This window comes from Sturnus vulgaris, chromosome 7 (assembly GCF_052056855.1).
Source record: "Sturnus vulgaris isolate bStuVul1 chromosome 7, bStuVul1.hap1, whole genome shotgun sequence".
NCBI classification, from domain to species: domain Eukaryota; kingdom Metazoa; phylum Chordata; class Aves; order Passeriformes; family Sturnidae; genus Sturnus; species Sturnus vulgaris.
Window position 1 is genome coordinate 5,952,574 of NC_142249.1, and position 27,273 is coordinate 5,979,846.

General features: G+C 46.5%; 1 protein-coding gene across 2 annotated transcripts in view; it reads left to right on the top strand.

Moving 5' to 3' along the window:
• ABCA12 (ATP binding cassette subfamily A member 12) overlaps positions 1-25,953 on the top strand; it is a 60,265-nt gene extending 34,312 nt beyond the window's left edge. For both annotated transcript variants that reach the window (XM_088167478.1, XM_014881970.2), the window contains 22 exons: positions 43-267; positions 1,066-1,204; positions 2,519-2,771; positions 3,929-4,015; positions 4,815-4,908; positions 6,403-6,530; positions 7,367-7,454; positions 7,905-8,010; positions 11,399-11,453; positions 12,103-12,280; positions 13,979-14,094; positions 14,813-14,972; positions 16,212-16,480; positions 17,067-17,277; positions 18,687-18,796; positions 19,341-19,485; positions 19,604-19,738; positions 20,526-20,629; positions 20,882-20,974; positions 21,422-21,527; positions 22,139-22,276; positions 23,471-25,953. In XM_088167478.1, the coding sequence (XP_088023604.1) occupies positions 43-267; positions 1,066-1,204; positions 2,519-2,771; positions 3,929-4,015; positions 4,815-4,908; positions 6,403-6,530; positions 7,367-7,454; positions 7,905-8,010; positions 11,399-11,453; positions 12,103-12,280; positions 13,979-14,094; positions 14,813-14,972; positions 16,212-16,480; positions 17,067-17,277; positions 18,687-18,796; positions 19,341-19,485; positions 19,604-19,738; positions 20,526-20,629; positions 20,882-20,974; positions 21,422-21,527; positions 22,139-22,276; positions 23,471-23,590 (3,060 nt within the window). In that variant the 3' untranslated portion in view covers positions 23,591-25,953. The remainder of the gene's footprint in view (positions 1-42; positions 268-1,065; positions 1,205-2,518; positions 2,772-3,928; positions 4,016-4,814; positions 4,909-6,402; positions 6,531-7,366; positions 7,455-7,904; positions 8,011-11,398; positions 11,454-12,102; positions 12,281-13,978; positions 14,095-14,812; positions 14,973-16,211; positions 16,481-17,066; positions 17,278-18,686; positions 18,797-19,340; positions 19,486-19,603; positions 19,739-20,525; positions 20,630-20,881; positions 20,975-21,421; positions 21,528-22,138; positions 22,277-23,470) is intronic.
• The last annotated feature ends 1,320 nt before the right edge of the window (positions 25,954-27,273 follow it).

The following is a 27,273-nucleotide window of genomic DNA, read 5'->3' on the forward strand; positions in this document are numbered from 1 at the left end:
CAACCCTTTCAGTGACCACAAAGTCTTTTCCTCCTGTTTCAGAACATGATAGAGGAATGTGACACCACAGCAGTGACCTCCTTGATCCAGTCTTATCTCCCAGAGGCTTATCTCAAGGAGGATATTGGTGGAGAGCTCGTGTACGTGCTTCCCCCCTTCAAGTCCACGGTGTCAGGGGCCTACCAGGCCCTTCTCAGAGCCCTGGACACCAGCTTGAATGATCTCCACCTGGGTTGCTACGGGATTTCCAACACAACTGTGGAAGAGGTACGAGCTCAGGATTTGCTGGATTGGCTGAAATGTCATGGAGATTGATTTCACAGCACTCTGTGGCTCTGCTCTCTGAGAATGTTAGGAATTAAAGTGAGGGTTTCAGGCAGAAGGGAAGGGGTTCCACTTAGGTACACATGAGTGTATAGCTGCATTTATAAATCTATACATATCCTAATTCACTGTCTCACCTTGCTGACAGCCTTTTGATGTTTTACCCAGAAAATGAGGCACTGGAGTTAGACTAAGGAGAGTGTAACACCAGCACCTTTCTGCCCATGGGAAATCTCTGGTCAAATAAACACATTTAATTGCATCAGAAATAAAAAGTAAATGATGAGCAGTGATGACCCTTGTCTTGCAGAAGGGTGGGAGGGAGGTTGTTATCTTCCTGCTCAGAATTGCTTGCTTTCTTTTAAGGTGATTTCCTAAGGCAGAAAGAATAAGTTGTACATTCCTGTCCCACGTGCAGCTCGAGTTCCATGACTGCACAATCCCAGCATGGAGGCAGTGGAATTGTCAGGAGCTAGATGGTGAATATCCATGGGAAACAAATTTGAGTTTCCACTACTGCAGCAGAACAGAGACAGGAGGTGACAAGGAGTTGGACAACAATTTTATATGGGAAAAAAAAGTTACTTTTTCTCACATGGCACAAAGGGAATAGAAAGAGGGTTATAGTACATAACTGCTGCACCAACTACAGCTACAAAGCAGGAGAGTGGATTCTGGTAATTGTTTTGGTAAATTGAGTAATTTGGGACAAATTTTCCTTCACATTTTCTTGCTCCATAGGTGTTCCTCAATCTGACTAAAGAGCTAGTGAAGGATCAGCAAGAAGATGCTGCTCTGCCCCATCAGCTGCCTGGAGTCAGTGGTCACATTGGTGCTGATGAAATGTCTCTGAGCACAGACACCTTCACAGAAAGAGATGGTATTCAATCACCTGCAGGCTTTATTCCAGATTTACTGCAGATGTAAACTCTGACAGATGGACTGATTTGAGCTCCTTGTCTTCTTTCTTTGTTGAAAGCCACATTTCTCCCAGGCAGGAATCACAAACCTTATGAATCACTGGAAATACAGTACTCATCAGTCCTTTAGTCCCCTTTTTTGGAATAGTCTGAATTACAGGATAAATTTCTAAAGGGGTTTTGTTTGCATCTGCCTTCCTTTAAATTGCTCCAGATTTTAATCTAATCAAATACAGCATGTGGGTGAAAGAGTAAATGTGTACCTCTGAAAGTAATTGCTGTAATAGATGTAGAGGAGTATTTTCCCATAACTAACAGATTTGGAAAGAAACTTTGTGGAAATCCCTTAGGCTGTTGAAAAAGCAGCACAGCTCTGAGCTGGGCCCTCCTTGCTGCTTTTTGCTGTGCCCCAGACATTGCAGTTTGGTAAAGGAGCCAAGGGACCAACAGTGGGGTAAATTCAGAAGAGAACCAAGCTCCACCCCTGTCTCTGGGGGTTTGAGACCTCCTAAAGGTGGCCCAACCCAAAAATGAGACATACCTGGCTGCAATGCTTTCTTGGGCTAGAAACATTGTTTTGTACTTATAAATATACCATTTATAGTCAGGGAGGCATCCAAGGGACAACACAGAGGTAGTTTTGTACTTTTCAAAGCTTTCCTGAAACTGTAAATGGTACTGTAAATGGTACTGTAAACAGTTACTTGTGTAGAAAAGTGTTTTGTTTCACCATGCTGAAAAGGATTTGCTTCATGGTGTATTATATAGGTTAATATTTCATAAAGAAGAATAACTGGCACAGGATTTGCCTCTGCTTTTAGTATAACACAAAACCTGTCCATGCGAGAGGCCCAGTGGCTTGTGCTTGTTTTCTTATTTCAGGATTAATTTTGTTATTTATTTTTCTGAGGACCTGCTTTTTGAATTACGAAAAATTTCAGCTCACAAATCTGAAAGAAAAGCATGTTTCCTCTGTAAGTTGTGGCTGAGTAGGTAGGATGTAGATAACCTATTTCATCTGGAAGCCTGTGTTCCTCTTGCAAGGTCTCACACTGAAATGTAACATTTGAAATTTAACCAAACACTAGTGTTACATGAGCTAATGACTGGAGTCCTGTTCCACACCTGATCTTGTGTTGTTCTGCCTTAATAGTTTGGATTTACTATCTGTAAATGTGTGCAAGGGAAATGTGTGGAAGGGAAATACCCTCCCAGAGCACTGTAACCATTGCACAAATGCTGAGCCATGACCAAATGGCATTTTTTGTGCCCAGACCAGCTCCTGATCAGGTCCAAGAGCCTGCGGGGTTTGCCTCTGCTGCTGAAGAGAACCTCAGCGCTCTTCATCAAGAGGTTCCACCACACCCGGCGCGACGTGCGCGGCTTCATCGCCCAGGTCATCCTCCCTGTGCTCTTTGTCATGGCTGCCATGGGCCTGGGGACACTGAGGACCAAGGAGACTGAGTACCCCGAGCTGCTGCTGTCCCCCTCCCTGTATGGCACGGGTGACCAGGCAGACTTCTTTGGGTGAGTGCTGCTCTGGGGACCCCAAGTGCCCTTGGTGCAGAGCGAGTCCTTCAGGGATATTTCTGAGCACAGCACACAGGACACATGGGTATATAGTTATATAGTGCAGACAGCACACAGAAACCCTCTTCCCAAAGGGTCTCTGAGGACACAGCTTGGCTCAGACCAGAAAGCTTCAGAAAAGCAGCCTCTCATTTGAATTTAACTATGAAATGCCTGAGGAATGTTCTTGGTGTTTCCCACTGGAGTCCTTCATCCCTCTAACAGCCATAGGGGTTCTCTTAATATATACATATTCCTCCCCCAGTGTGGAATGAGGTACCCATGTCAGTTGCCTCCAACATTACAATTCTGGGATCAAATTCTATCCATCCTGTGAGCACTGCCCTCCTCTCTGGTAGCACAGGATGTGCTTTCCTAGCCAGGCCCTGCTGGTCCAAGGCACACAGGCGATTGGAAGAGCATGTGCTTTTCCAGGGTCATTAGGATGTCACCACTGCATTATTTCATTCTCCTTAAAAATCCTGTTACCAAAACAACTATAATTGGTATCATTTGGTTTTCATGTTGTGAACTTCTTTCTTTCTCCAGTAATTTTCAGCTCTAAGTCAGAAATACAAAATACAGCTCTAAAGCCATCTGCTCTGGGTGTTCTTCCCAGGATTCCTCATACCTTTCCACTTCAGTCCTGATAGAGGGGGGAATGAGCCAGAGCTGCACGTCCAAGTCCTCTGTTCCTAATGTTCCCTGCTTCTCCTTTTGGATGATTGCTGGAGAGCTGGGGCAGAACCAAGGACAATCTTCCTGAATGGTCAAAACCAAGTGGATGTCACGGATGAGAGACCTGATTGAGACAGGGCTGCAAGCAAATTGCAAGTAGATTATTTTTCCCCTTAAGGAGAATCTTGATTGTCCAAAAGCATCTTGCTTGGATTTAGAGGCAGTAAATCCCTGGCATAGCTGAAGTTATGATACCTCTTTTTAAACCTGTGTGACTGTCCTCACGTACTGTGTGTCCTTCAGTGCTGCTTCCACAAATACTCAATTATTCAACATCTTAAATCCTGTTTCATTCAAACATAGTTTTCCTCTGCACGGTGGTAGTGGAAGTTCTTTGAACCTTTCCCTGTTTTCTGTTTTTCTTTGTTAAATCTTAGGAATTTTAATGAAACCACAGCTGCTTTAGTTTCTTCGATGCTGGCTTTCCCTGGGACGGATAACACGTGCATGAACGAAAGCAATTCGTAAGTAGCTCTTGGGGTTTTTTCCACTTGAACTCCAAACCTGCAAGAGAATTGGCGTGACACTATTAGCCATTAGACCTTAATAACCATCTTTGATCATGGGCAGAATTCTCATGCATTGCACTCCTGCATTATTAGGAGTGATAAGGAAGCAGCTTTGGTGGTGGCAGGATGCCAGGGATGAAAACGAGCAATTCTCCTCACTGGGAAGTGGTCCCTGCCATCCCAATAATTCCAATTATAATGTGAGCCCACACAGCAAGCTCTCAGCACAGTGTTTGTTACCTCTATCTGGAAGCTGTGCCATGAGGGCTGGTTTGTTTTGAGCTTTGCAGATAAATTCTCAGGATGGTAAAATCCTGGGCAGACTTCAATGCTCGTGCAAGCAAATATTTACCTTGGGTGTTTGCAGTGACTGTCTAGGCAATACAGCCCATCACAGCAGCACACAGGGATTGTCACAACAATAGCCCTTATTCCTGGGCTGGTTTCAGATGCTTTTGGCCTCTGAGTGCCAATTCCTTGCACTGTCTACTGTAGGAATGAAGTGGTGCCTGGATTCCATCTGATAGCTGAGCGAATGCAGGCACAGGAAGCAGCAGGGAGGGCTCTCTGCCAAGGGACACGGGATGAGCAGGAGGCTGGGGATTCCCTGAACCACCCAGAGCTGACAAGAAGCTCTGCTTTTCTGCTGGAGCTGCTCAACTGCCAGCCTTGCTGTCATTAAACATGACAGCAATTAGCTTCATTTGCACACCTGAGCACAGAGAGCCTCAGAGGAAAATGTGTTCCTTTTTAGGCAATGTTTAACAGAGGACATGCTTGGCCAGTGGATTACCAGTGGAAACCAGGGAACTGAGTATTCTGCCTGCAACTGCACAGATGGCATCCAGGTAACTTGGATAAACCCAAAAGTGAGCTGGCTTGGGGGATAATTGAGTGGCCTTGTTTGTTGGGAGTATGGGCTGGCATGATGCTAAGGGGGACTCAGTGTTGCAGGTCCTCCTGTCTCTCTCTGGCCTTGTTGAATTTGTACACTGAATAACCACTGGCTGCACCAGTTTGGGGACAGGAAAGGAAACAGCATCCTCAGAAAATTCACACCCTAACATCCCTGCCTTGCTCCCCTTGGTGGGAAAAGGTTTCATGGTGTTTTGAGTGTTGTATGATTGTCCCTTTTGACAGAGGTGAGCGTGTTCAGGAGGAAGATTTCATCTTTTACAAGCACTGTCACTATATAAAATCACAGCTACTTTTGCTGCTTGCTCTTCAGAATTTAACTTTATGCAAAGTCTAGATCTGCTCCTTGTTCTAAATATTAATGATTAATAATATTAATTATTAGCATTATAGTGGTACCCACAGAGCCAGATATGGGTGCTGCTGAGATTTGCATGTAGATGTAAAAAGGCAGATTCTGCCCTAAGGGTGTTACAGTTTTACTGCTCAGTTTGGGGTTGAGTTCTCCTCCCTCCAGTGCTGTTCACCTGTCAGCTTTTTCCCATAGCAAGTAAACTCATGGCATAATGTGATGCCTTTTACAGAAAGGATGTACTTAGTTGAATATTTTTAGTCATTCTTTAAAATGCAGCTATTTTGTGCAGTTTTCTGGACATACACTTAATTTCACATCATTAAAAGTATTGGCATAATTTCTCCAGCAAGTTGAGATAACGTTCAAAGCTGATTCCCACCTCCAGCAGGCACAGGCAGGTGTTCCTCAGCATGGAGGAAGCTATTTTGTGTATTCAGATGAACAGATGCACAATGGGGGAGTCCAGGGCTTTTGTTATGGATGAGCTGAAGGAAGCAGCCAACATGCTGTCTGGGAGGACACTTCAACCTCATGAAACACTGATGTGACTTTGGCCCTCAGCATGTTAAATTATATATTCAGGACTAATTCAAGGTTTCTCTGAAGCCCAGGAAAACATTTCCAGTGACTGACAGTAAAGCAGCAATGTAGAGTGTAGGTGCTATGAAATGGAAGATGAGAGTTTGAGGCCACCACAGAGTTTTCTGCTCTGTGAGTTGTTTTGCCCTCTGCACTTGTCTGTGCAGTCACTCTGCTAAGTAGGATCAGCCTTAATTCAGCCAAAATCTTCCTGCATAGCATGAAGCACATTTCAAGGTGGCACTGACACCGATAGAACTGAAGGGTAGATTTAAGCAGAGGTTGTTTTTAAGCACATCCCTGGATGTGTTGGGGACAATGTGCAGGGATGTGTGCCGTGTGTCTGTGTACCCTGGCTTGGGAAGGAGCAGCCTCTGCAGGAATGAGGCTCAGGACCAGACTACTGCCATGGCAGGCTCTCAATCTTGCCCGAATATGGTGGTTTTTAGTTAAAACACAAACACTAAAGTTTTCCTTTGTTTGCTCCCCTCAGACATGTCCACAGACAAACTACACTCCCCCTCACAGAAGGACCTTCTCCACACGGACACTTTACAACGTGACAGGGCACAATGTGGAGACTTACATCCTGGCAACCACCAAGGACTTCCTGCAGAAAAGGTGGGACACAAACTCCCCTCCCTCTCTGCTGAATAGCACTGGCAGCAAGGTAGGACGTCCCACACCTGTCACATCCCCTCTGCCTGCAGAGGTGGCAGTGCAGTAGGGGTTGATAATCTGGTGAAAGGAGCTAAAGCGTCCTGCAATCATGGATAAAAGATAAAGGCTTGTGCAAGTGCTCTGCTTGATCACAGCAGATCATAGCCTGGGGATAATGTGTCAATCACCTGGCACCGTGGGGCTGGATCTGCAGGCAAGCCTTTGTCTGACTCAGAAATCTTTAAAAAGAGGAAAATCTTTCACAGCCTGTCATGAGGTAAACCCTGGGGAGAGATTTTCCTCCAGGTTTGATTCTCTGAAGGGTCTCACTTGAAGGGGCACATCCATTCCAGCTAGAGCAGAGTTTGAGCATTTCCTTGAGCTCTGGGAGCTGTTGGTGGGTCTGGGCATTGCCAGGCAGCTGCAAAGCAAAGCTTGGGACAGAGGCCACCTACCACTAAAGCTGGCAGAAAATGTGTGATTCTGCCACTGATAACTGAGCTGCTCATCTCCTGGGTCAGAAGCAGCATGTCACCCCACGGTGGCAGGCACACAGCTCAGGACTCCACAGGGCTCCAGGATCTTCCTCAAATGGAGGTTTTCAGCAGTTCTGTGACAATGCTGCCGAGCTTCTGGGGGCTTTTCCCCCCAGAGAAAGGCTCCCACAGGAGAGTTGGCTCGGCCCCATGCTGGGATAAGCTCTCTGATGTCAGGCTGGTACCTTGGCATGGCCCATCCAAGGGAATCAGAGCTTTGGAATGAGGGCAGCAATGCATTTGCCTCTGGTTTTCACTCAGGTATGGTGGCTGGAGCTTCGGGCTGCCTTTGACAGCAGATCTGCAGTTTGACATCAGGCCAGTGCCCCCCAACAGAACACTGACTAAGGTAACCAACCTCTCATCCTGGCATGGGAAGTGTGGGACTCGGGAGAAGCAATGTCAAGTTCATGGATATTCCAAAAACAGAAAGCAAAACCTCCTGAAATCTGCAGCTTGGCATGACAAAGATGACTTGCAGTTCATTTTCTTTTCTCTCCCCATTCTTCTTTATTGGTCTCACTTCTCTTGCTAGCAGGAGGCAATTTTTCTGCTGTCATAATTTTATTATACAGAGGTGAAAAGATCAATTAGTAGCACCTTTATCTCATGAGGGGATGTATGTACCATAACGAGGGCTGGCTGGTGCATTCTGATATGCCCATTTCTCTGGTTCAGCTCAGTGAAAATGTTGTAAAGCACCAGGGCTGAAATCTGAGGTAGTTTGCACAAGTGAAGCAGGACAAACATGTTTTCAGTAATAACTCCCAAATTGTTTCCATTTCTCAATTGTGTGCAGGTGTGGTACAATCCTGAGGGTTATCACAGCCTCCCAGCCTATCTGAACAGCTTGAACAACTTCATTCTTCGAGCCAACTTGCCAAAAAATGAGACTTCCAGATATGGTAAGTGTCCCTTTACATAAGCAGATGACTTCTCCCCTTTGGAGGGATATCCTGGTTCTGCTGAAATCAATGACAACACTTACCTTGACTTCAATGAAGCCATTTCTTTATTCACTGTTCTGCAATTCCTTTCAAAACAGAATTGAAAAGCATGAATAAATCACAAAGTTCATCTGTCTTAGTCAGAGGCTCAGGGGAGCTGGACAGGGAGGACCCCAGCTCCTATATAAAATGCTTCATCTGAGAAATGCCAGCAGTTGCTGTTTGATTTATTGTCTCTCATGTGGCACTGGAAGGGCTGTCTCTTGATAGGTGCCCATTAGTTATGCAGAGAAAAGCTCTAGGTCATCTCCAGGGGTGGGTTAGATTAGGAAATTTTAATATGTCACCCTTCTGCTTGGTGTGTGGGCATCTGTGTGTCTGGCTTTGAGTGAGCATGGACAGGGTGAGATTAAATAAGAAATGTAATTTTCAGCTTTGTTTTTCCTCTGACACCTGCCATACACAGATCCAAGGAGTGCTGAGGGCCCATTTGGGGTCCTCGTAGCTTTTCCCTGATAACACACTGCAGCAACCCAAATTCCTGCTGGTAAAGCAGGGCACCCTGCCTTTCCCTTTGCAGTTTAGCCCCTTTCAAAGTGCAGTGTGGCCACAAACCAGGTGTGTGTGCCTCCAGAGTGGGCCAGGGTGCAAACACAAGAGAGAGATTTACACTGAGAACTCTTACTCAGACATTTCTGGGCTCTGCTCTGCCAAGAGCAGCAATTGTGTGCAGAAACACCTTCCTGATTGACTTTCTTGGACAAGCAGTGTCCTTCCAGCCATGTCCTGGCCAGGCCTAGCCCTGCTCACCTCCGAGGGCTGCTGTCCCTGGTGACACGGGGACAGGTGGCAGCGTCTCTTGGCTCACAGGACATGTCTGAATTGAGCTGTGATGGAACCAGGCATCTGGCCTGAAGCTTCGAGTGTGACACCCTGAATTCCAGCAGGAGCAGATGCTGATCACAAGTGGCCCCAGGTGTGTGCTGCTTCCCAGCTCACAGCGCTGCACTGAGACTCCCCTCCCAGCCAGCTCAGCTCAGTGACACCACAGCCTTGTCCTGGCCACCCCCTCTAACAGCCCATGGCTCTCCCCTCTGGGCTTTGCAGTGTGCCCTCAGCTCACACATCACAGAGACCCCAGCCAGGCAGGAACATCCCAGAGCAGCTGAATTATTAAGCACTGAAGCTCCTTGCCCTGTCTCTGTATTCCCAATACACGCTGTAGTAAGAGCAAAGGCAGGAAACTCTCGTGAACAGCCAGAAAGTTTTCTCAGGGAAAGTTTTATACCAGCAAAATAGCAATTTTCCGAGGGAAAGAACAGCAGCAGTTTTTGTTCCATCTGTCCCACTGCTTATGTGTTTTTGGAAAGAAATGCTTAGCAGTAAATGACCAGACAGACAATTCTCTGCTTCCCACTAATCATCCAAGCCAGAGAAGGGGAGAAATAAAATGAATGGATGAGGCTGGTTCCCCTGAGGTGGAGTAAATCCAGTCTGCAATCTGAAGGCACCTTCTGTGGGGTAACTCCTGGCAGCTCAATCCAGTTGTTGTTGTTGTGACAAATAAATGATGGTTTAAGAACCCCTGGAATGGTCAGATAAAAGTGTGTTGTCACTTCAGCAGTCAGAAAGAGGTGCCAGTCCTGCTTTAAAGGTTTGACTTAGACTGGGTGTATTTAAAAAAAAAAAAATACATAAAAAGCTTTTTACTCTGTCACTAAGCAAGTCATAATAGCTTTTGACTTATGTATATCGTGCTTTCTCTTCTCTCAATCCCAGCTAACAAAAAAGGAGGAAGCATTGAAATGGAAATTTTGACTTCTAGCCTAAGCTCCAGTAAAGGAAAATGGCTTCATAGTGAAGTATTAACAGATTAGACAGGTGGTATCTTTCTTTCTCTCTCTCTCCCTTTTGGAGAGGGGAAACATTTCCTGGCTGTTTGTATGGCTTTATCAGCAGTCCAAGATTTTAATCCCATTTCTCTCACTGATGACAAGACTGAGGTTTGGTTGGGTTTTTTTTTTTCCTCCAAAATTAATTTCTGATTAAATCCTCCCTTTCAAATTCATTTGCTCGGTATGGCATTTGGTCAGCTAAACCCTCAGGCTCCTCCCTTCTGGCCACCCTGTCAGAGTGCCCATTCTTAAGGAAAATTACCCAGAATAGCTCTTCATCACATCATTCCTAAGGTCTGCCTGTGAGGAGTTTAAATCCCACAGGTGGCATGGTCTAGAAAATCTCTGAATTTAAGAGCAGCTGGAGATCCCCCAGCACTCCCTGAGGCATTTACTTAGGTGTCAAAATCTGAATTGAGAGCCTCATTTTTCGGCACATAAACATGGGAGCCCTTTCTCAGGTTCTGGAGTCTTAGAAAATTGGGTGGTCATCCTGGTGGGGCCAAGGCAGAGACCTGCCCTGGAGGTTGGAACTGGCCCACCACACCAGCGCCCCTCTGTGTTCTTCCTTTTGCTTTGTGGGCACAAATTGCCCCCAGACATGGCAAAAGCACTCTGGTGAACAATACTTGTGTATTTTGGGCTGTTCTCCTTGGAGAAGGAGTATTTAAACCACATCTGAAGATACCTGCACATAAGCAGAGACTTTCTCAGTTGCAGTTTGGGCCTGATACAAATCCATTTTTAATGGATTTGTAGGGAAAACATCACAGGGGAGTTACCAGTGTGATAATTAGATTTTTGCTAGTAACTTTGAGCAAAATGCTTTTTTTGTTTGTTTGTTTTCGAGCTTTTTAAGACAGAATAGTTCAGAATTAACTCACTGCCACACTGGAGGCAAAAGTGTCTTTAACTTCTATGGGTTTCTGTTCTCAGAATCATATGGGATTCCACAGATCCCATATGGAGAAAGACATTTATCACAGGCAGGTAGCAGTTATGGAGAAGGGCAGCAGGGAGAGACTTGTTGCTGGTGATAAAAGAACAAATGGAACGAGGTGGGATCACCAGACAGCAGCTTTGAAGCAGAACACATTCATCAGTTTTGAAGGTGTCAGTGGTGAGGAATCCAAGGTGGAACACATGGGCCCACAGGCCTGATTTGAGGTGTGGGAAGGGAATGGTGCTGGCAGCCAGACAGATGTAGGAAAAAGGCCCAAGGTTTGGATTTCAGATCTGCTCTGCAGCCAAGTGAAGTCCTAGGAAAAATGAGAATGCTCAGAATTCTGCCCAAGATCACACAGAGATGACAGAGCAGAAAGACACTTTTGATCTTTTCTTTTGAGCTTTTCTTTTCTCACAGTTTTCTATATTATTGTCAATATCAGGAGCTGCTGAAGGAAGCTTTAATTTGGACACATTTTCAATTTCTTTTTTTTTTTCCCCTGTAGGTATTTTCTTATCAGCTCACCCATATCCTGGAGGACAGAGTCAAGAACAAGTAATGTAAGAAGATTCATTTGGCTGATGCTTGATTTTTTTGGCTTTAAAAGGAGCAAACCAGCTTTTGGAAACCATAAACCAGCCTAAATTACTGGATCTCTGAGTGATGGAACCGTTCTTGCTTGTGTTCATTCCCTCTATACATGAATAGTGTCCTACTTGCCACCAGAGCTGGGGATTCCTGTGAGGGTTTTTTTGCAGGATCTCATGGAGACCTGGAGGTCACAGTTACAGCCTCACACATTTGTGTGCTTGGGAATAATAATAATAGTAATAATAATAATAGTAATAATGACATTATTTTCCTTTTGGCTCTTCCACTCCATGCTGCTTTTGCTGGGCATCATTGCCATCAGCAAAGAGAGCAAAGAAAGGAACACATTCTCCTCTGTAAGGGTGCTGAGGCCATCCCTGGAAGTGTCCCAGGCCAGGTTGGATGGGGCTTGGAGCAACCTGAGACAGTGGAAGATGTCCTTGCCCATGGCAGGGGGATGGGATTTGAGGTCCCTTCCAGCCCCAAACCATTCCAGGATTATAAAAGATGCTGTCCCAGAATCAGGCCCTTATTGCTTCGAGCTCTGACCAAGCCTCACTGTGAGAGAAATCTGCCACTTTCACTCACCAAATTCATCTTTCTCCCCTTTTCTCCCAGGCTCAACAGCTTATTGGACATCATAGTGTCCATGTCTGTTTTGGTGGGCTACTCCATCACCACAGCAAGCTTTGTGCTCTACATGGTCAAGGAGCACCAAACCAAAGCCAAGCAGCTGCAGCACATTTCAGGCATTGGGATGACAACCTACTGGGTGACCAACTTCGTTTATGATCTGGTAAATAATTCACATTCCTAAATGCACCAGGAGGAGCATCACACGGCACAGGGGGGGAAAAAAAGTTCTTTATTTAAAATTGGTTGCCTAGACTTCTTATTGCTACCAAGAGTGTTGTGTAGTAATTGTTCTCCAAGGCACTGGGGACAATTAAATGTGGACTGCAGCACAGGCATTTCTGCTCTCTGGAGAGTGTGTAAAACACTCAGCACATTTATACAGGAGCAGTACAGAACAGGCTGCAGCTTGATTTCCATCCCAGCAGCCAGCTGCTCCTCTGACAGCTTGCAGGGCTGGATCTGCTCTCACCCAGGCTCCACAAATCTGGGGTGAGGCTTTGGGGCTCTAGGCTACAGCCAGTCTGGGAACCCTGGCTGGGGCAGCAGCAGGCATCTCACAGCTGACACAACCCTGCTGGACCAAACCCCATCTCATCATTACAGAATGCTGTCTGTAAGAGTCTATGTTATAAAGTTTTTAAGGCAAAGAAAGCTACAAATGCAGCCTTGCAGGACCTGAGCAGTTCCTTTTCACGGTGCTGCATAGATGTACCTTGTTGAGCTCTTGTTCCTCCTGAAGTTGAGTTTCCTCCTGAAGTTGAGTTTCCTCCTGGTGCAGAGGGTTAATGGCATTGGAAAGCATTGCTGGGCCAAGAGGAAAAATGTAGTGTCTGTAGGCTGAAGTGCTTTGTGTCTTCTGCATTCCCTGTGGAATTCTCACACAGGAAATGGGCAATGCAGCCAAGCTCAGCTCCTGAGCCTGGGCTGCAGTGGTGACCAGCTCCACCTACCCCACAAATTTCTGTTCATGCAGATCTGCAAGTGCATAAAATCCCAGTGATTTCCTGAAAACAGGAAATCTTCATGGACATTTGGGTGATCAGCCCTCTTTGGTGCAGGGAGGACTAAGGGCTGAAATCCCATGGGGAATGTGAGCCAGAAGTGCTGCCTGGAGGGGCTGATGACTGCAGACAGCAGCACAAGGATCTCCTGCCCTGCAGAAAGGCTGGAAGGGATCCCAAGGCAGCAGCACAAGGATCCCCTGCCCTGCAGAATTCTGGAAGGGTCCCAAGGCAGCGTGGCCCCAGCCTGGCTCAGCAGTGCAGCCCCGAGCTGCAGCACAGCAGGGAGGGTGGAGCAAGGCTGTGCCTGCCTGCCCCATCCAAGCCCTCTCTCCAGCACTGCATATTTGTAAATCAGCCTGTGGAAAAATCCCCAGAGTCCTTGCACAGTCAGGATTCAGCGGGCTGAAACTAATCCAGCGCTCTCGGCAACTTGATATTTCTCCGTGAATCCCTGCCAGTAAATTCTGCTAAATCCCCAAGCTGGGGAGGAGAGGAAGCTCTCCAGGCAGACATTTGGTTGGTCTCTGGCTTGACTCAACACTATAAAGACTAGATTTACAGGGCACAATGAAGTGGTCTGACTGCAAGGCTAACAGAAAACCCAAAGGGGTATTTTTCATTCACAACCTTTTTTTAAGATACTTTCTGCCCACAGTCCTCAACGCTGAGGCTTTGCCTATTCAAAGAGGCTTTGTGGGAATTCATCTGGGGAGAATTGAGAGCCCACCTGTGTTTGGTTTCCCTTAGGAAAACCAAGCTGCATTTGTGGGACTGGCATTGTTTCTTCTGTTTTGCTGTAGGAAGGTGTTTCAGAACTGTCATCCTAGTAACATCTTCTTAATATCATTTTGCAGGTACTTTTTATGGTCCCTATTGGACTCTCAGTAGGAGTTATTTCAGCTTTCCAGATCCCAGCTTTCTGCAACAACAGTAACTTAGTGGCAGTATTTCTTCTGCTGTTACTGTTTGGGTAAGTGTGAAGCTTAGTTATTTAAATATCACTGCACAAGGTAAGGAACTGGATCTTGCAGGCTGCTGCAGTCTGAGATCCAGAGCAGGAATACATGGAAAATGTCGAATTTCTCTTCAACATGCCCTTCACAAATAGTGACTAAGTTGCTCCTTCCAGGAGCAGGGAGGTGAAGCACTGTTGTCATGCCTGCTTAATTCAAAACAAACCCTACATGAGGATATAGAAATATTCAACAGCAACAGCCCAAGCTGTAAGCAAATACTTGCTGACCTCTTGCAAAATTCAAGAGCATTTTAATATCAGAGAGCAAAATAAGCAGCAGTAGCAGAATTCTGGAAAACTTAGACAAACTCTCCCTGGCTTTGAATCCCCCAGTCTCTGTTTTCAGGTGTGATTCCATGTTCACAGTATGTATCATAAACCTTTTCTCCAAATTCTAACAGGCACAAAGGCATTTTTCCTTTCTTTAAGCTCTGTAATGTGGAAATGTCAAATGCCAAAACAGAACTGTTGTGGTCCAAGTCTGGAAGTGTTCAAAGCCAGGTTGGACAGGGCTTGGAGCAGTCTGATCTAGTGGCAGGGGGTGGAACTGGATAAGCTTTAAACTTCCAACTCCAACCATCCAATGATTCTATGTTGTCTGATGTCTTCAGGGTTTGTTTTCAAAGTAGCCTTTGAGTTACCATGGTTTTCTCTGCATTGTTGGGATTTATAGATATGCATCGTTTTCCTGGATGTACCTGCTGGCTGGGTTCTTCAAGGAAACAGGGATGGCCTTCATTGTTTATGTGTGTGTCAACTTGTTCTTTGGCATCAACACCATCATCACTCACTCAGTTGTGTTCCTGCTCTCCCAGGAAAAGGCCACGGATCAGGTAGGAGCCCCACTAGTGATGACCCTGTGGTGACACAGCAGGAGGTTTCTTGTGGGTTTGGTGCCTTTGATCAGGTCCCTAGCAGCTGGACACAGTCACAGGATTTCACAGGGTTCCCTACAGACAGGACATGAGTCACATATGGATCTTGCTTGTCTGTAAATCTGCACCCCCAGCAAGGAAGGAAATGACGGTGACAGAGGGGGGAACATGAAAAGAGAGGGAGAAAACTGAGGACTGTCTTTATAACCACACTGGTGATGGAAGGTGAAGGACAGAAGATGGGTGGAGATGCTTGATAAAAAGTTGTTGATGGACACTTCAAACCATTGCTGAGTTCAGAGAGTGACAGCTGAATGTCACTGCCCTGAGTCTGACATGTGCTGCAGTTAACCCAGCACCAGCTATCTGTCATTTCAGACTGTAATGCAATCATCTCCTCCCTGCAAGGATGAAAAACAACCCAGAGATAGTGATGATTCCCTAAGTAAAGCCTTCTCAAACTGAGATCTCCCTGGGAATGGCTGGGATAAAATCCACACCTTACACTCTGATTTCTTTTTTTATGGAGGGCAGTTACAATAGCTGGGTTGTTTTTTTCTCTCTGTCTGGACAGTTTGTTCAGCAACCCCTTGGATTTTAGGGACATGCAATTATGATCACCTTTCATCCCTCTGTGCCCCAGTGGCAGGGAATCAGTTCCCTTCCATGCTAATTTAGTGCCTCTCCAGTTTGCTTTGTGCACTAATCCTTTCTTCTGCCAGAAATGTACCAGAGTTCTTTACTGTGAGACTGCACGGGGCTGTTCTGCAGTGAATTAGCTGGGAAAGCCCTTCTATGTCTAGAAAAGCCAAATCTTTTGTTTTATGAAGATGTTTGTCCAAGAAAAACAGACAGGGCAGTGCTCCAGGGGAGCAGGCTGTGCTGGACAGATCACAGGGGCACAGTGGCAGGACTGAGCTCTGGCTCATGGGTGCTGGAGCAGCAGCAGGGACCATCCTGGGAACTGGCTGCTGTTTACTATGGGTGATCACAACCTCAGAGCTGCCTGTTGACTTTTATGACCTTGTGCCTGTGAAACGAGCTGTCTGCAGAGCTCTTTGCTCTCAATTTATCTCTGCTCTGAGACACAGGCAAATCCCAGTGTAATTGTTACACTTCAGTCCCACAGTAAAACCTATGAATTTATTCCATGAATAAAAGCAGTGACTGACTGTGCTGCTCTTTGTTTTTTTCCAGGGCCTGCATGATCTTGCTGAAAATTTAAGGCATGTGTTCCTTCTGTTCCCACAATTCTGCTTTGGCTATGGGTTGATTGAACTGTCTCAGGATCAGGCACTGCTGGGCTTTTTAAAAGCCTATGGAGTGGACTACCCTGACAAAACCTTTGAGCTGGACAAGACCACATCCAAGCTGCTGGCCATGTTCATCCAGGGCACCTTGTTCTTTGTCATTCGTCTCACAGTCCATGACAGGATGGTTCAGAGGGTCTGGAACAACATCCTGGAGTAAGTAACACCTGGAGCCTCTCCCTGACAACCACGCTGGTTTCATTCCAGGCTCCCGCACCATCACTGTCAATTATGAAGCTCATAAATTTCCAGGGCAATTTGTGAATGTGGAGTGAGTTTTCTCTGGCAGAAGTGCTGGTAATTAGAGTATTAACTAACAGAGGTGTAGTTTACAGTCCCCTGGGAGTTGGTGCTGGCTGGCACTGCAGCCCTGGGCTCGGGTTTGGTGGGTGGATGCTCAGCTGTCGGTCAGGGCAGTCCATTCCACTGACAACCTCCTCAGTTTGGCTGTCCCCATCTCCTGTGCCCTGGCTGCACACAGAGAGGAGTGAGAACATGCCTGTCACCTGCATTAGGAGCGTGCCCACAAGGCAGGACCTGCTCCAGCCCAGAATATTTGCTGAAAATGAGGGGCAGAAAACAGGCAGGAAGAGAACACTGGATGGGAACAAATAGCAGGAGAGAATAGAAACTGTACATCTGAATATTGTATGCATACCCTGGGATCTCCCAGGGAGGCTCCCTGAGATCTGTCCCAGCTGCTGGCTGTCGCTGGAGGATGTCCCTCTGTGCCCTCCCCCAGGTTCCTGTTTGACAGAGTCCATGGCAAAGCCTCCCTTCTGCCACCCACGGCTGTAGAGGATGGAGATGTCCAGGCAGAGAGGATCCGGGTGGAGTCTGGCAAAGCTGACTTCGACGTGGTGCAGCTCCAGAACCTGACCAAGATCTACCACCTGCCTCACAAACGCATCACAGCAGTGAAAAACATCAGCCTTGGGATCCCTGCTGGGGAGGTGAGCGAGGGGAGAAGGCTGTGGGCACCTTCCCCTGTCACTGGAATGGGTTGTTCTGCTCTGGCCTCTTCCTTTCTTTGCCTCATTCATTCATTATTGGGGTTGCAGCAATGACAAAAGGCTCTTGGTAGATTTGGGACATCAAACGACAGTTTGAAGACTCTAGAAAGAGGGAAAGTGGCTGGGAATTGATGGAGCTCTGTTCAGAGCAAAATGTCTGCATGCTCTGTTTGTACAGTGCAGTCTTGAGGGAATCACTGGGCATCACTAGGTGGTAAATGAAGACAGCAGAATGTGTCCAGCCGAAATTACTCACCTGAACTGCATGGGAGATGGTGAGCCAGGCTTGTCTGCTGGGTGTTTTCCCATCGGGGAAGACAAATCACTTCAGCTGAACATGCATTTTCATGAATCATGACATAAAATTAACTCCAAAGAAAAAAACATTCTTTGGTCATGTCAGTGCAGTTGCCTCCCTGAGAAGTGAAAAGACAGGAGTATACAGAGCCCTTCTGAGATCCAGAGGAAACTGGAGACCAGATTCTACCTCAGGCTATAGCTTGGAGTTATTCCTTGGCACCTGATTTATTTTAATTGCCTGGGTCCTGCTGAGATGAAAGGACAGTATCCTCACATGGACACTGTGCTAGTCTTTATGGCAGAGGATTTTTTCTAAGCCAGGACTGGCCTTGAGGTCTCTGACTTCTAGCAAAATTCACCCTGATGCAGGCAGACTTTGCACAGATCCTGTATAAGCCAAGGTGGGGAAGAGCCATGGATTGCTGTGCATCCCCAGCACAAGAGGACTTTCACATCAGCTGGTCTGTACTAATGATGGCAAAATAACAGTAATTATCAGCACAATGGTGATGGCTGCTGATGCAACACACAGCTGCCTATCTCCAACCTTAGCAATAAAATGTGGATTTTACCATGTGATAATGGAACTACACTACAGGGAGACAGATCTTCATCTTATTAAGCTTTGGCGAAACGATGTGACAAAAACCTTGTGTTGATCAAGGTTTTAGCCAGTGCCAGCCCAAACCTCACTCACCCCATTGCCATGAGCAGCTCTGTCCCTACCAAGGGGAGGCTTTGCACAGATGAACTGATGGGGATTTGGACTGAGCTCCTGCAGAATGTACCTCACACTAAAAGGAACTACTCTACTGGAGACACACCTTTGATTCTTCACCATATGAAACAAATAGTCCTAATATAAGCTGAAGTATATTGCACCATAAACAATCTCCATTACAACACTGGGATGATCTGAGTTCCTCTGACAATTCGTCCTGCTCAGGGGGCCAGAGAAAGAAGGGGCAAGGTGCACTGAGCACCCATCTCAGAGCAATATTTCTGCATTACAAATACAGCATGTTTACATTTTGACTTTTCTTTCCCAGTGCTTTGGCTTGCTTGGTGTGAATGGAGCTGGAAAGACAACAATCTTCAAGATGCTGACAGGGGATATCGGAGCATCCAGCGGAAGGCTGCAGGTCCAGGATCATTCTGGGTATGGAGGATATGATTTCTGGGGGAGAAAATCAACCTGAGAGCAGTTTTTAAGGCTGGGTGGCAAAGGAAAAGAAATGTAAAAGTCTGAAATAAAACACTCAAACCAGAGCAAAAATAAATAAAGCAGGGAATTCATCCTTTGAAGGTGGCATGGTTGCTTCCTAGGGAGTTGCATTTTGCTGTTCAGAGGTGTTTGTTCCACTTCAGTCCATTGCAAATGGGATCAGGCTCAGATCCTCAGCAGTCATCCCACTTCCAAGCCAGACCTGGAGACCATTAGGGCTCACCTCAAAGCTTTCTTTAACAGGTGTAGGCTTGGTGGCACCTGTGCCACCTGAGGTGCTGGCAGGAACTGGAGAGCTACATACTGGACAGTCAGCCTCTGCAGAACTGGGGACCTGAAATCTGGAACTCTGCATTTTCCTTCAAGGGTTGGAGAAGGGCGTAGGGAGTCAGAGAAAGGGGTTTTGTCCCTCCTGTTTGATTCAGGGTGTGCTGGCAATTCGGTGTGCTTACAGTGATGGGCCAACCTCCTTACACAGGTCCTTGAATGACATCAGTGAGGCCCACTGGTCACTGTTTGGCTACTGTCCTCAAGAGGATGCCTTGGATGACCTGCTGACTGTGGAAGAGCACATGTATTACTATGCTCGGCTGCATGGCATCCCAGAGGGGGACATCAAGGGAGTGAGTAACAAGGGGTTTGACTTGCAGCATTTTTGTCATTTGGAGCCTTTAAATTAGTCTTTCAGTGTGGTAATCCATAGCCTGGACATGCTGTGGAAGCAGAACTCTTGCTCCCTAGGTTGTACTCCAGCTCCTCCACCGGCTGAACCTGATGGCCTACAAGGACAGAGTCACCTCTATGTGCAGCTATGGCACCAACAGGAAATTGTCAACTGCTCTGGCTCTCATTGGCAATCCAGCCATTCTGCTGCTGGTAAGAAATGGGGGCCCTGTTGAGGAGGAGGAGCAGGTCCTTGGGCTGGCAGGAGAACTTGGGCAGTCCCACAAAACCTCCTCAGGCACAGCTTAAGGGATGCTCCCCATGTGCTTGGCCTGACAACAGCAACCATCACAGGAAAGTTCAGGTTCCAGCAAACACTCACATTTTCTTTGAGGACATAAGAGAGTGGCAAGTCTTTCAGTTTCTCTGGCAGCATCTTCCAGAGGTCAAAAATAGACTGTATATTTGCCAATTAAACTCTCCCAGTTCCCAACTCTATCTTGTTTTTTATTTCTATAAGCTTACCTGCACAGCCTTACAAGAAAAGCAGCATCCAAGGCTCCAAAACTGTAGGGAGAGCAAAGGGGCCACTTCCCTCATGATTGGAATGTCACTGCTTTTCTAGGTTTGGCTTCCTGTCTTGTTTTGCACTCTGAATTTCTAATTCTTCAGTGGACTTACCCCATTGCTCAAACATACCTGTTTGTGCAGTTTTCCCACTTGCTGTGTACTGAATGTGTGCAGAGCTCTGTGAGCAGGATTCCCAATATTAAGTTGGATACCTAATGGACATAAATATCCCTTGTCCCAACTTCTATCAGGCCCATCACTGCTGCCTTTACTTCTGACCACCTGCCAGTGCTCCTGCTGCTTTGTGAGATAAAATATCTCACTAAAAATAGAAAGAGGGGGGAATTGCCTCTGAACTAACTGCTGCCTGAGCCCAGGCTTGTTTACTTTCTGGGTGCAAATTTCCATTCAGTCCTGTCTTTCCCAATAGGATGAGCCGAGCTCTGGAATGGACCCGAATGCCAAACGTCACCTTTGGAAAATCATCAGTGAGGAAGTGCAGAACAAATGCTCAGTGATACTCACATCCCACAGGTAGGGCTGGGCTGCTCTGCCTCCCTTTTTGGGGTCAGCAGAAGTGTGGAGAGACCCATCCCTCACACTCCCCGCTGGTCCTTGTGCAATTTCAGGGCGCTGTGACAGGTTTGGGGGTTTGTTGTGGCTGAATGTGGTGTCCACAGAGACCCACAACACTTCAGGGGGAAGATCAGTGATGTTCTCCAGTTACTTAACCATATTTTTATACCTTCTCAATGGCTTACTAGAGTTCCTTGGTTGGTTTTGCAGCATGGAGGAGTGTGAAGCCCTCTGTACCAGGCTGGCCATCATGGTGAACGGGAGTTTCCAGTGCATTGGCTCTTTGCAGCACATCAAGAGCAGGTCAGTAAAATATACCCATTTCCCTTTTACTGAACAGCCCCTGGAGTTACTGACCTACAGCTCTGAGTGCTCAGAACATGAGACCTGTGGTATCAAAACAATGACTTCTCCTGGTTCATGTCCCTTATACACCACTGAAATTCTGTGTTAACTAATGCACTTTCTACCCCCTCACAGCCTGTCTTCCCAGAATGTGTCCCCCAAAGTAATCTGTTCACTCTTACAAATGAGAAATGCATCTTAGGGTTGAGCTTTAGTTTTATTAGTTATAACAATAGCTCAGCTTCTTACTAGGTTTCACTCCAGGTTAACAACCCTGACCCCATTCAAGCTGCACCATGCCTGGATTAGATTTCCCCAAAGAGGCTGTGCAGCACTCTCAAAGGATTTTCTTCATCTCTTTTTCTGTTTTCTACAGTGGTAATTGTGATTTTCTTTTTCCCCTAGATTTGGAAGAGGATTCACTGTGAAGATGCACTTAAACAGCAGCACAGTTTGCACTGAGAAGCTGACAGAGTTCATGAAGTCACACTTCCCAAATACATGCCTGAAGGTAAGCAGGGCAAATGCTTTCAGGAGAGGCTTTCAAAATCCCTTCAAACTGACCAAGAAGATCCTTGCAAGGTGGATATTTTGTGACATACTGTGCACATAGATCTGAGCTCTGAGTCACACTTGTCACTGCTCTCAGCCACATTGTCTGAGGGCTGGAGCACTCCAGTTCCTGGTGGCTGAAGTAACAGCAGCCAGACAGCTGCACTGAGTCTGTAAGGCAGCTGTCAGTGACCCTCTGCCCTGGGAATGCCCTTCCACTGAAGCCTGGAATGGGTGGAAACCCCCTTTAGGTTCAGTGGGTAATGAAATACTTCCAGTACTTCCAGTAACTGAGTAATTGTAAAAGCAGACTAACTGAGTCACAAATCCCATCCATTGTCTGGAACCCAATCTCTGCATGAATCAAAACTGCACACCTGGAGCTGGAAAATGCTATGGCCACTCTGGAGTTTCCAGCTTTGCAGTTTAGTTGTGCTCCCCCATAAGAACTCCCCACTACCAGACAATGACATTCAGAAGACACCACAGCCCCTGCCCCTTCATCCTCCCATGGTCCAGCTGTTGGATCTGTTGGCTCTTGGCTTTCCCCCACCACTCCTGTCCCCACAGGATCAGCATTTCAAGATGGTGGAGTACCACGTCCCGGTCTCTGCAGGAGGGGTAGCCAATATATTTGATCTCCTGGAAAGCAGCAAAGCAGCCTTCAACATCAGGCACTTCTCTGTGAGTCAGACAACGTTGGAGGAGGTAAGGAATTAAAATGTGAGGCCATCCATTTAAAACTGCTAACAGGGGAGCAGACTGATGGTAACACATAATGAACTGCTGCACACAATAGACTACAGTTTGAAAGGGATTTCCATCTATATTCCTCCTGGGGGTACTTTATCAGCACTGCTGCCTCCAGGTACCTCTGCTGGTGCTAGGGAAACACACAGAAAGCTGCCTGGAGCATAAAGGATCTGTTCTTCCCTCTGTCACTGCTGATTTCAGGAGCCTCGTGGGTGTGGGTGAAGGGCAGGACTATGAATCACCCCCAAGTCCAGGGCTAGGTTTTCCACTGGTACTGAAAATATGCTTCATTTCACTTTTCAGTTTGGAAATTCATTTAGCATTACTCCAAACTTAGCTTTGGGGTTCATTCCATTTTCCCTTGGAAGAACATTCCCAATGGCAGCAAAATCTCATAGGGAGCACATCAGCTGAAGGGATTGCCACAAGGCCAGAAGAAATCACCCTGCTGAGCATCAGCACCTGGAATATTAGGTTTGTCCCAGAGACAGGAGCAGACCTGCAGCCCTATAGTGCTATGGATTGTGACACAGCAGTCTGGCAGGGGAGCTCCTCAGTGCTGTTCCAGCAAGGGCCAGTGGCTGTGAGAGAAACAGGCAGGCAAAGTGCAGGAAGCCCCAGCTCAAATTTTGTGGGAGGACAGCTTGGATTTGTGAATATGCAAATGTGATTGCAGGGAGTGTTCTGGTAAGAGTCCTTTCTGTATTCATTAGCTGCTGTTGAAAGGAAGGCTCTTCCATGTGATTTTATACACCTCTCTCTACACTCTGCAGTTGTGCGTGCACAGATGTCAATTACACAGAGACAGATGGGTTTATGAAGTAATAATGGGACTGTATTACAGTGTGATCAAAATGAGCCACTGCATGGGCATTGCCTCGCTGGTGCTTCAGGAACCTGAGCTGCAGGACAATTAGATTCTGTGCAGGAATGTCTGCCTTTGGATCCTGTTGATTCTGCAGTACAGGAGTGCACATCCATTTATTTACATGAGCCCATGGAAGCTCAACAATTTGCAATTCTCAAATTCAGCGTGAATCCATCCCCAAGCGCTCACAGTCAAATGAACAGCCATGCCTTTTTTATATTCATTCACATCATAAATTATTTATGCTGTCACATACTGAGTGTTTGCCTTTAAACTTCCAGGTTTTCATCAACTTTGCTAGAGATCAAGCAGATCCTGACGGCGTGGACGCAGGTCCTGATGTGACGCTGGACAGCTCTGACACAAGTAGCCAAGCTAGCACCATAAGCTCCATCTATTGAAGGGATCCACCCACACAGGATCATAGAAGCTGGGGAAAAGGCCTGACAGCCCCTCCAACCCTGTTTTCAGTGATTTTAGGGTGATGGAGAGAAGCAGTCCCATTTTCTTAAAGTACTTCGTTTTTTTATATGCAGTTAATGTCACTAGGTAGGTGTTTGAGACTGGCACTATGGTTACAAATCAGATTGGTATTTCCACAGGTTCTTTCCCCCCCCATTCTTGTTTTATGATCACTGTAATGGCTGTGAGGATTTAGGCATCACCTGCTGCTCGTGGCCGTTTGCTTACAGCAGACGTGGCCCTGAGCAGAGGAGCTGTGGGCAGTGCAGGGTGTGTGACCACAAAACAGCCCCATGGGCACAGAGGAAAGCCCACACTCCACTCCCTGCTCAGCAGCAGACTTTTTGGGTGACTGAAAGTGGCTAGGTTTTGACAGGCTCCCCCCTGGGGAAATGGGGTTCATGGTCTTGCACCTCCTCCCAGGGGGGTTGTGAGGTTGCAGGTGTAATGTACTGACAGTCTTTGGTAATGACATAGATCTTACCTGGTTATGTCAGCACAAATATAACTATTTTATAAGTTAGTGCTTCCAGTGGTTTTGGTTTGTTCCTGTAGCTTATTCCAGCTCTATGTAACTCCTCGAGTGAGTCCTCTGGTCCCAGGCAGTTCCTGGCTCTGGGTACCCAGTGGAAGATGATTCCCCCACGAGCCCCTTTCTCCTGGCTGGAGTTCAGGGCTGCTCTGGTATAGCCGAGGGTGGTACAGGACAGCTCTGTTGGCTGAATGCTCTGACAGGAAGAAGCTCTTTGCTTCATAAGATTGTATTTCCCTGAGCACAGTAGAAGCAGGAGCATCCCCCTTGCTCATAAACCCTCCATCTCCAGCAGCTTTGCCTCTCTGTGTCCTCTCCAGTGACCTTCCTCCCCAGCCCCACGTGCTGGCTGCCCCCGTGACTCCGGAGCTGTGTTTTCCCACATAATAAGGCATCATTAGCTCCTGCTTCAAAGACTCTGCCTGCTGGCTTTAAGGGAGTGCTCTGCCCACTCCTGAGAGCAGCCCCCAGCAGCTGAGTGCAGCACACCACCACACACATCCTGCTCTCTTTCCCCAGAATGATTAATAGATAGAATAGTTTAATATGATTCTTTATTGTATGTATCAGCATAAGGCCCCAAAGACTGGGGTTTGGGTCAGGCATTGATGTACCTTCAAGCACAAAATGAACTTCAACTCTGAGCTCAATAAACTTACTGTTGCTGGTAAAAGAGATTGCAGATAAAGCCTTACCTTGTGAGACCTGGGGTGGCCCATACGACTTACCTGGGTTCACCCATACAGGTGGGGTGAACCATTCCAGCCACGTGGTTTCTTCTTCCTTTTTTTTTTTTTGCCCTTACCCCAAACTAATTTGAGTCAAAAGAACCTTTGATGAAAGCTGCAGTGACACATCTTTGTTACCCTGACCATAAGTTTGACCATTTCAGCTCCTTCGTGATGCCAAGGTTTGCTGTGATAATCGTGCAAGGAGTAGGTACTTTGTAAAATCCCAAACACCCTCGATATTCAGTGGGATACTGAAGTTCAAGGTTTAGCTGCTGCAAGGAGGTCACATCCTCTCCTTGGTCTTTGTGTAAACTTCTTACTGCTAGCAGGAGGAGTTTTATTATGGATTCAAAGTATTATTGAGCTTTGAATTATGCTTCAACCTGCTGACTGTAATTAAAACTGGGATGCAGTTTCTTTCCAGAATGCATTTGACACCTGCAGTTTATAAGTAACTAAAAACGCTGCCCAGACATCCATTGTAGCTTCTATTATTATGTCTCCAGCTCTGCAAAAGCTCTTTTTTCTCATTTTCATTGCACATCTTACACAGATCACAGTATAAAATTAAGCTTTTCTCTAATGGAGGGCTTGTGCTCCCTGCAAAGGACTCAGAGCATGAATGCCAATGATTTAAATGCAGCCTTGTAATACCAATCAGAGTATTATTTTATTATGTCGATGGCTTTGCAACTGCCAGTGAAAGATGGATCTTCAGACTCTGTCCAGATGTACTTTACATGTAATTGAGGGAGACTGATACAAAACTATTCTTTTGTCCATTCAGAGCCTACTAATCAAACAGGAAAAAAAAAAAAAAAAAGGAAGTGATTCATTAGAATACTTCAGCAAGTTGCAATTTAATTGTGTAAAATAGAGTTTTGAGGAGAAGAAAAAAAGCAAAAGGCATCCTTTGAATTTCCACCCAATTCTGGCATTAATAGAAACATCTGCTCCATGTGAAATGTGTCACAGCCATGATCTACGCTCCCCGTTCTCACTCGCAGGTAAAAATAAACCATCTGCTATTGCAATCAAATCTGTGGGTATTGGTCCAAGCAAGGCAGAGTTTGTATACTGGGGGGAATTTAACTGAGGCCCGTGGAGAAGCAGTTACAACCGTTTGGGGGCTGGAAGCATCTGGCAGGGAGGTTGTAAATAACATCACCAGGGGCTGAATTACCATTTGTGCCACATCACAAACATCCCCATTCCCTGCAGAGCCTCAGATTCTTCCTGTCCCTTTCCGAGGCAGGACACACTCCAAGCTCAATTCCGAGGTAAAAGCCTTTGAAGCCAGTACTCTCCTGCCTCTGGACACCAGCTCCATGCCTCCCATCACCTCTTTGTCTCCCTGAGAAGGTTCCAGGGGTGCTGAGAAACCACTGATGAGCATCTGAAGGGTTTTGAGCAGGGCAGGAGAAGGATGGGGTCACTCCCCCATCCTCACCTATGGGTGTAATACTGGGTGTCCCTCACTGCCAGCCCTCTCTGAATACCCTCAGAAATTTTGTCTTTACATGACTGCTTTCAAAATGGGCCACCAAGCTGTCTCCTCCCTCTGGCCTGAGCAGGGAGCTGAGATTGCTGCCCCTTGAATGCTGTCTCACCTCTCCAGGAGCCAGAGGTGTGTGCTGCAGTCCAGGGGAAACAAGCTTTTCCCCTTCTTCCTTTAATGCAGTGTCACCTCACTCACCCTATGTCATGGTTTGAAAGACAGGTGGTTATTAAGAAAGGCAGAAGCCTCTCTTGAAATGGACAATGTAAACCCCTTCCCTCCAATTATTATAATTTTGAAATTAAAGAGCTCTCAGGCAAAGATATGGGAATAGGAATAACAGTTCTTTACCAGGAAAAATTAAAATAGAAATACAGTAATACAAAAAACAAACCCAAAACACTGACAGAGTCAGAATACAACCTGACACCCCATCAGTCACTCAGGGTGTTGGCAGCAGTCCCATTCAATGGTGGCTGCATCCTCCTGCAGTGACAGATGTGGTTCTGTTGAAGCAATGATCCTGTAGAAGGTGCAGTTTTCCTCCAAAGGTTCAGTGATGTTGTAGAAGGGTCTGGTTTTCCTCTGGAATCCAAATCTCAGATTTTATCTAGGTAGGAAATGCTTGGCTCCTCCCCCTGGGTGGAGCATCTCTCGATGGAATGATGGAATTTTATCAGTCAGGCACTGGGACCCGATGGGATGATGTAATTTTATCAGTCATGCAGTGGGACTCAATGGCCATTAACAGGAGAGATCTCCTGGAGGAAGGATGGGTTGTTGAAAAGATAAGGATCACTGCCCCACATGGTTTTAACAGATGGTGATAGAATACAAACTTTTGGTTACATCCTGCTTTGC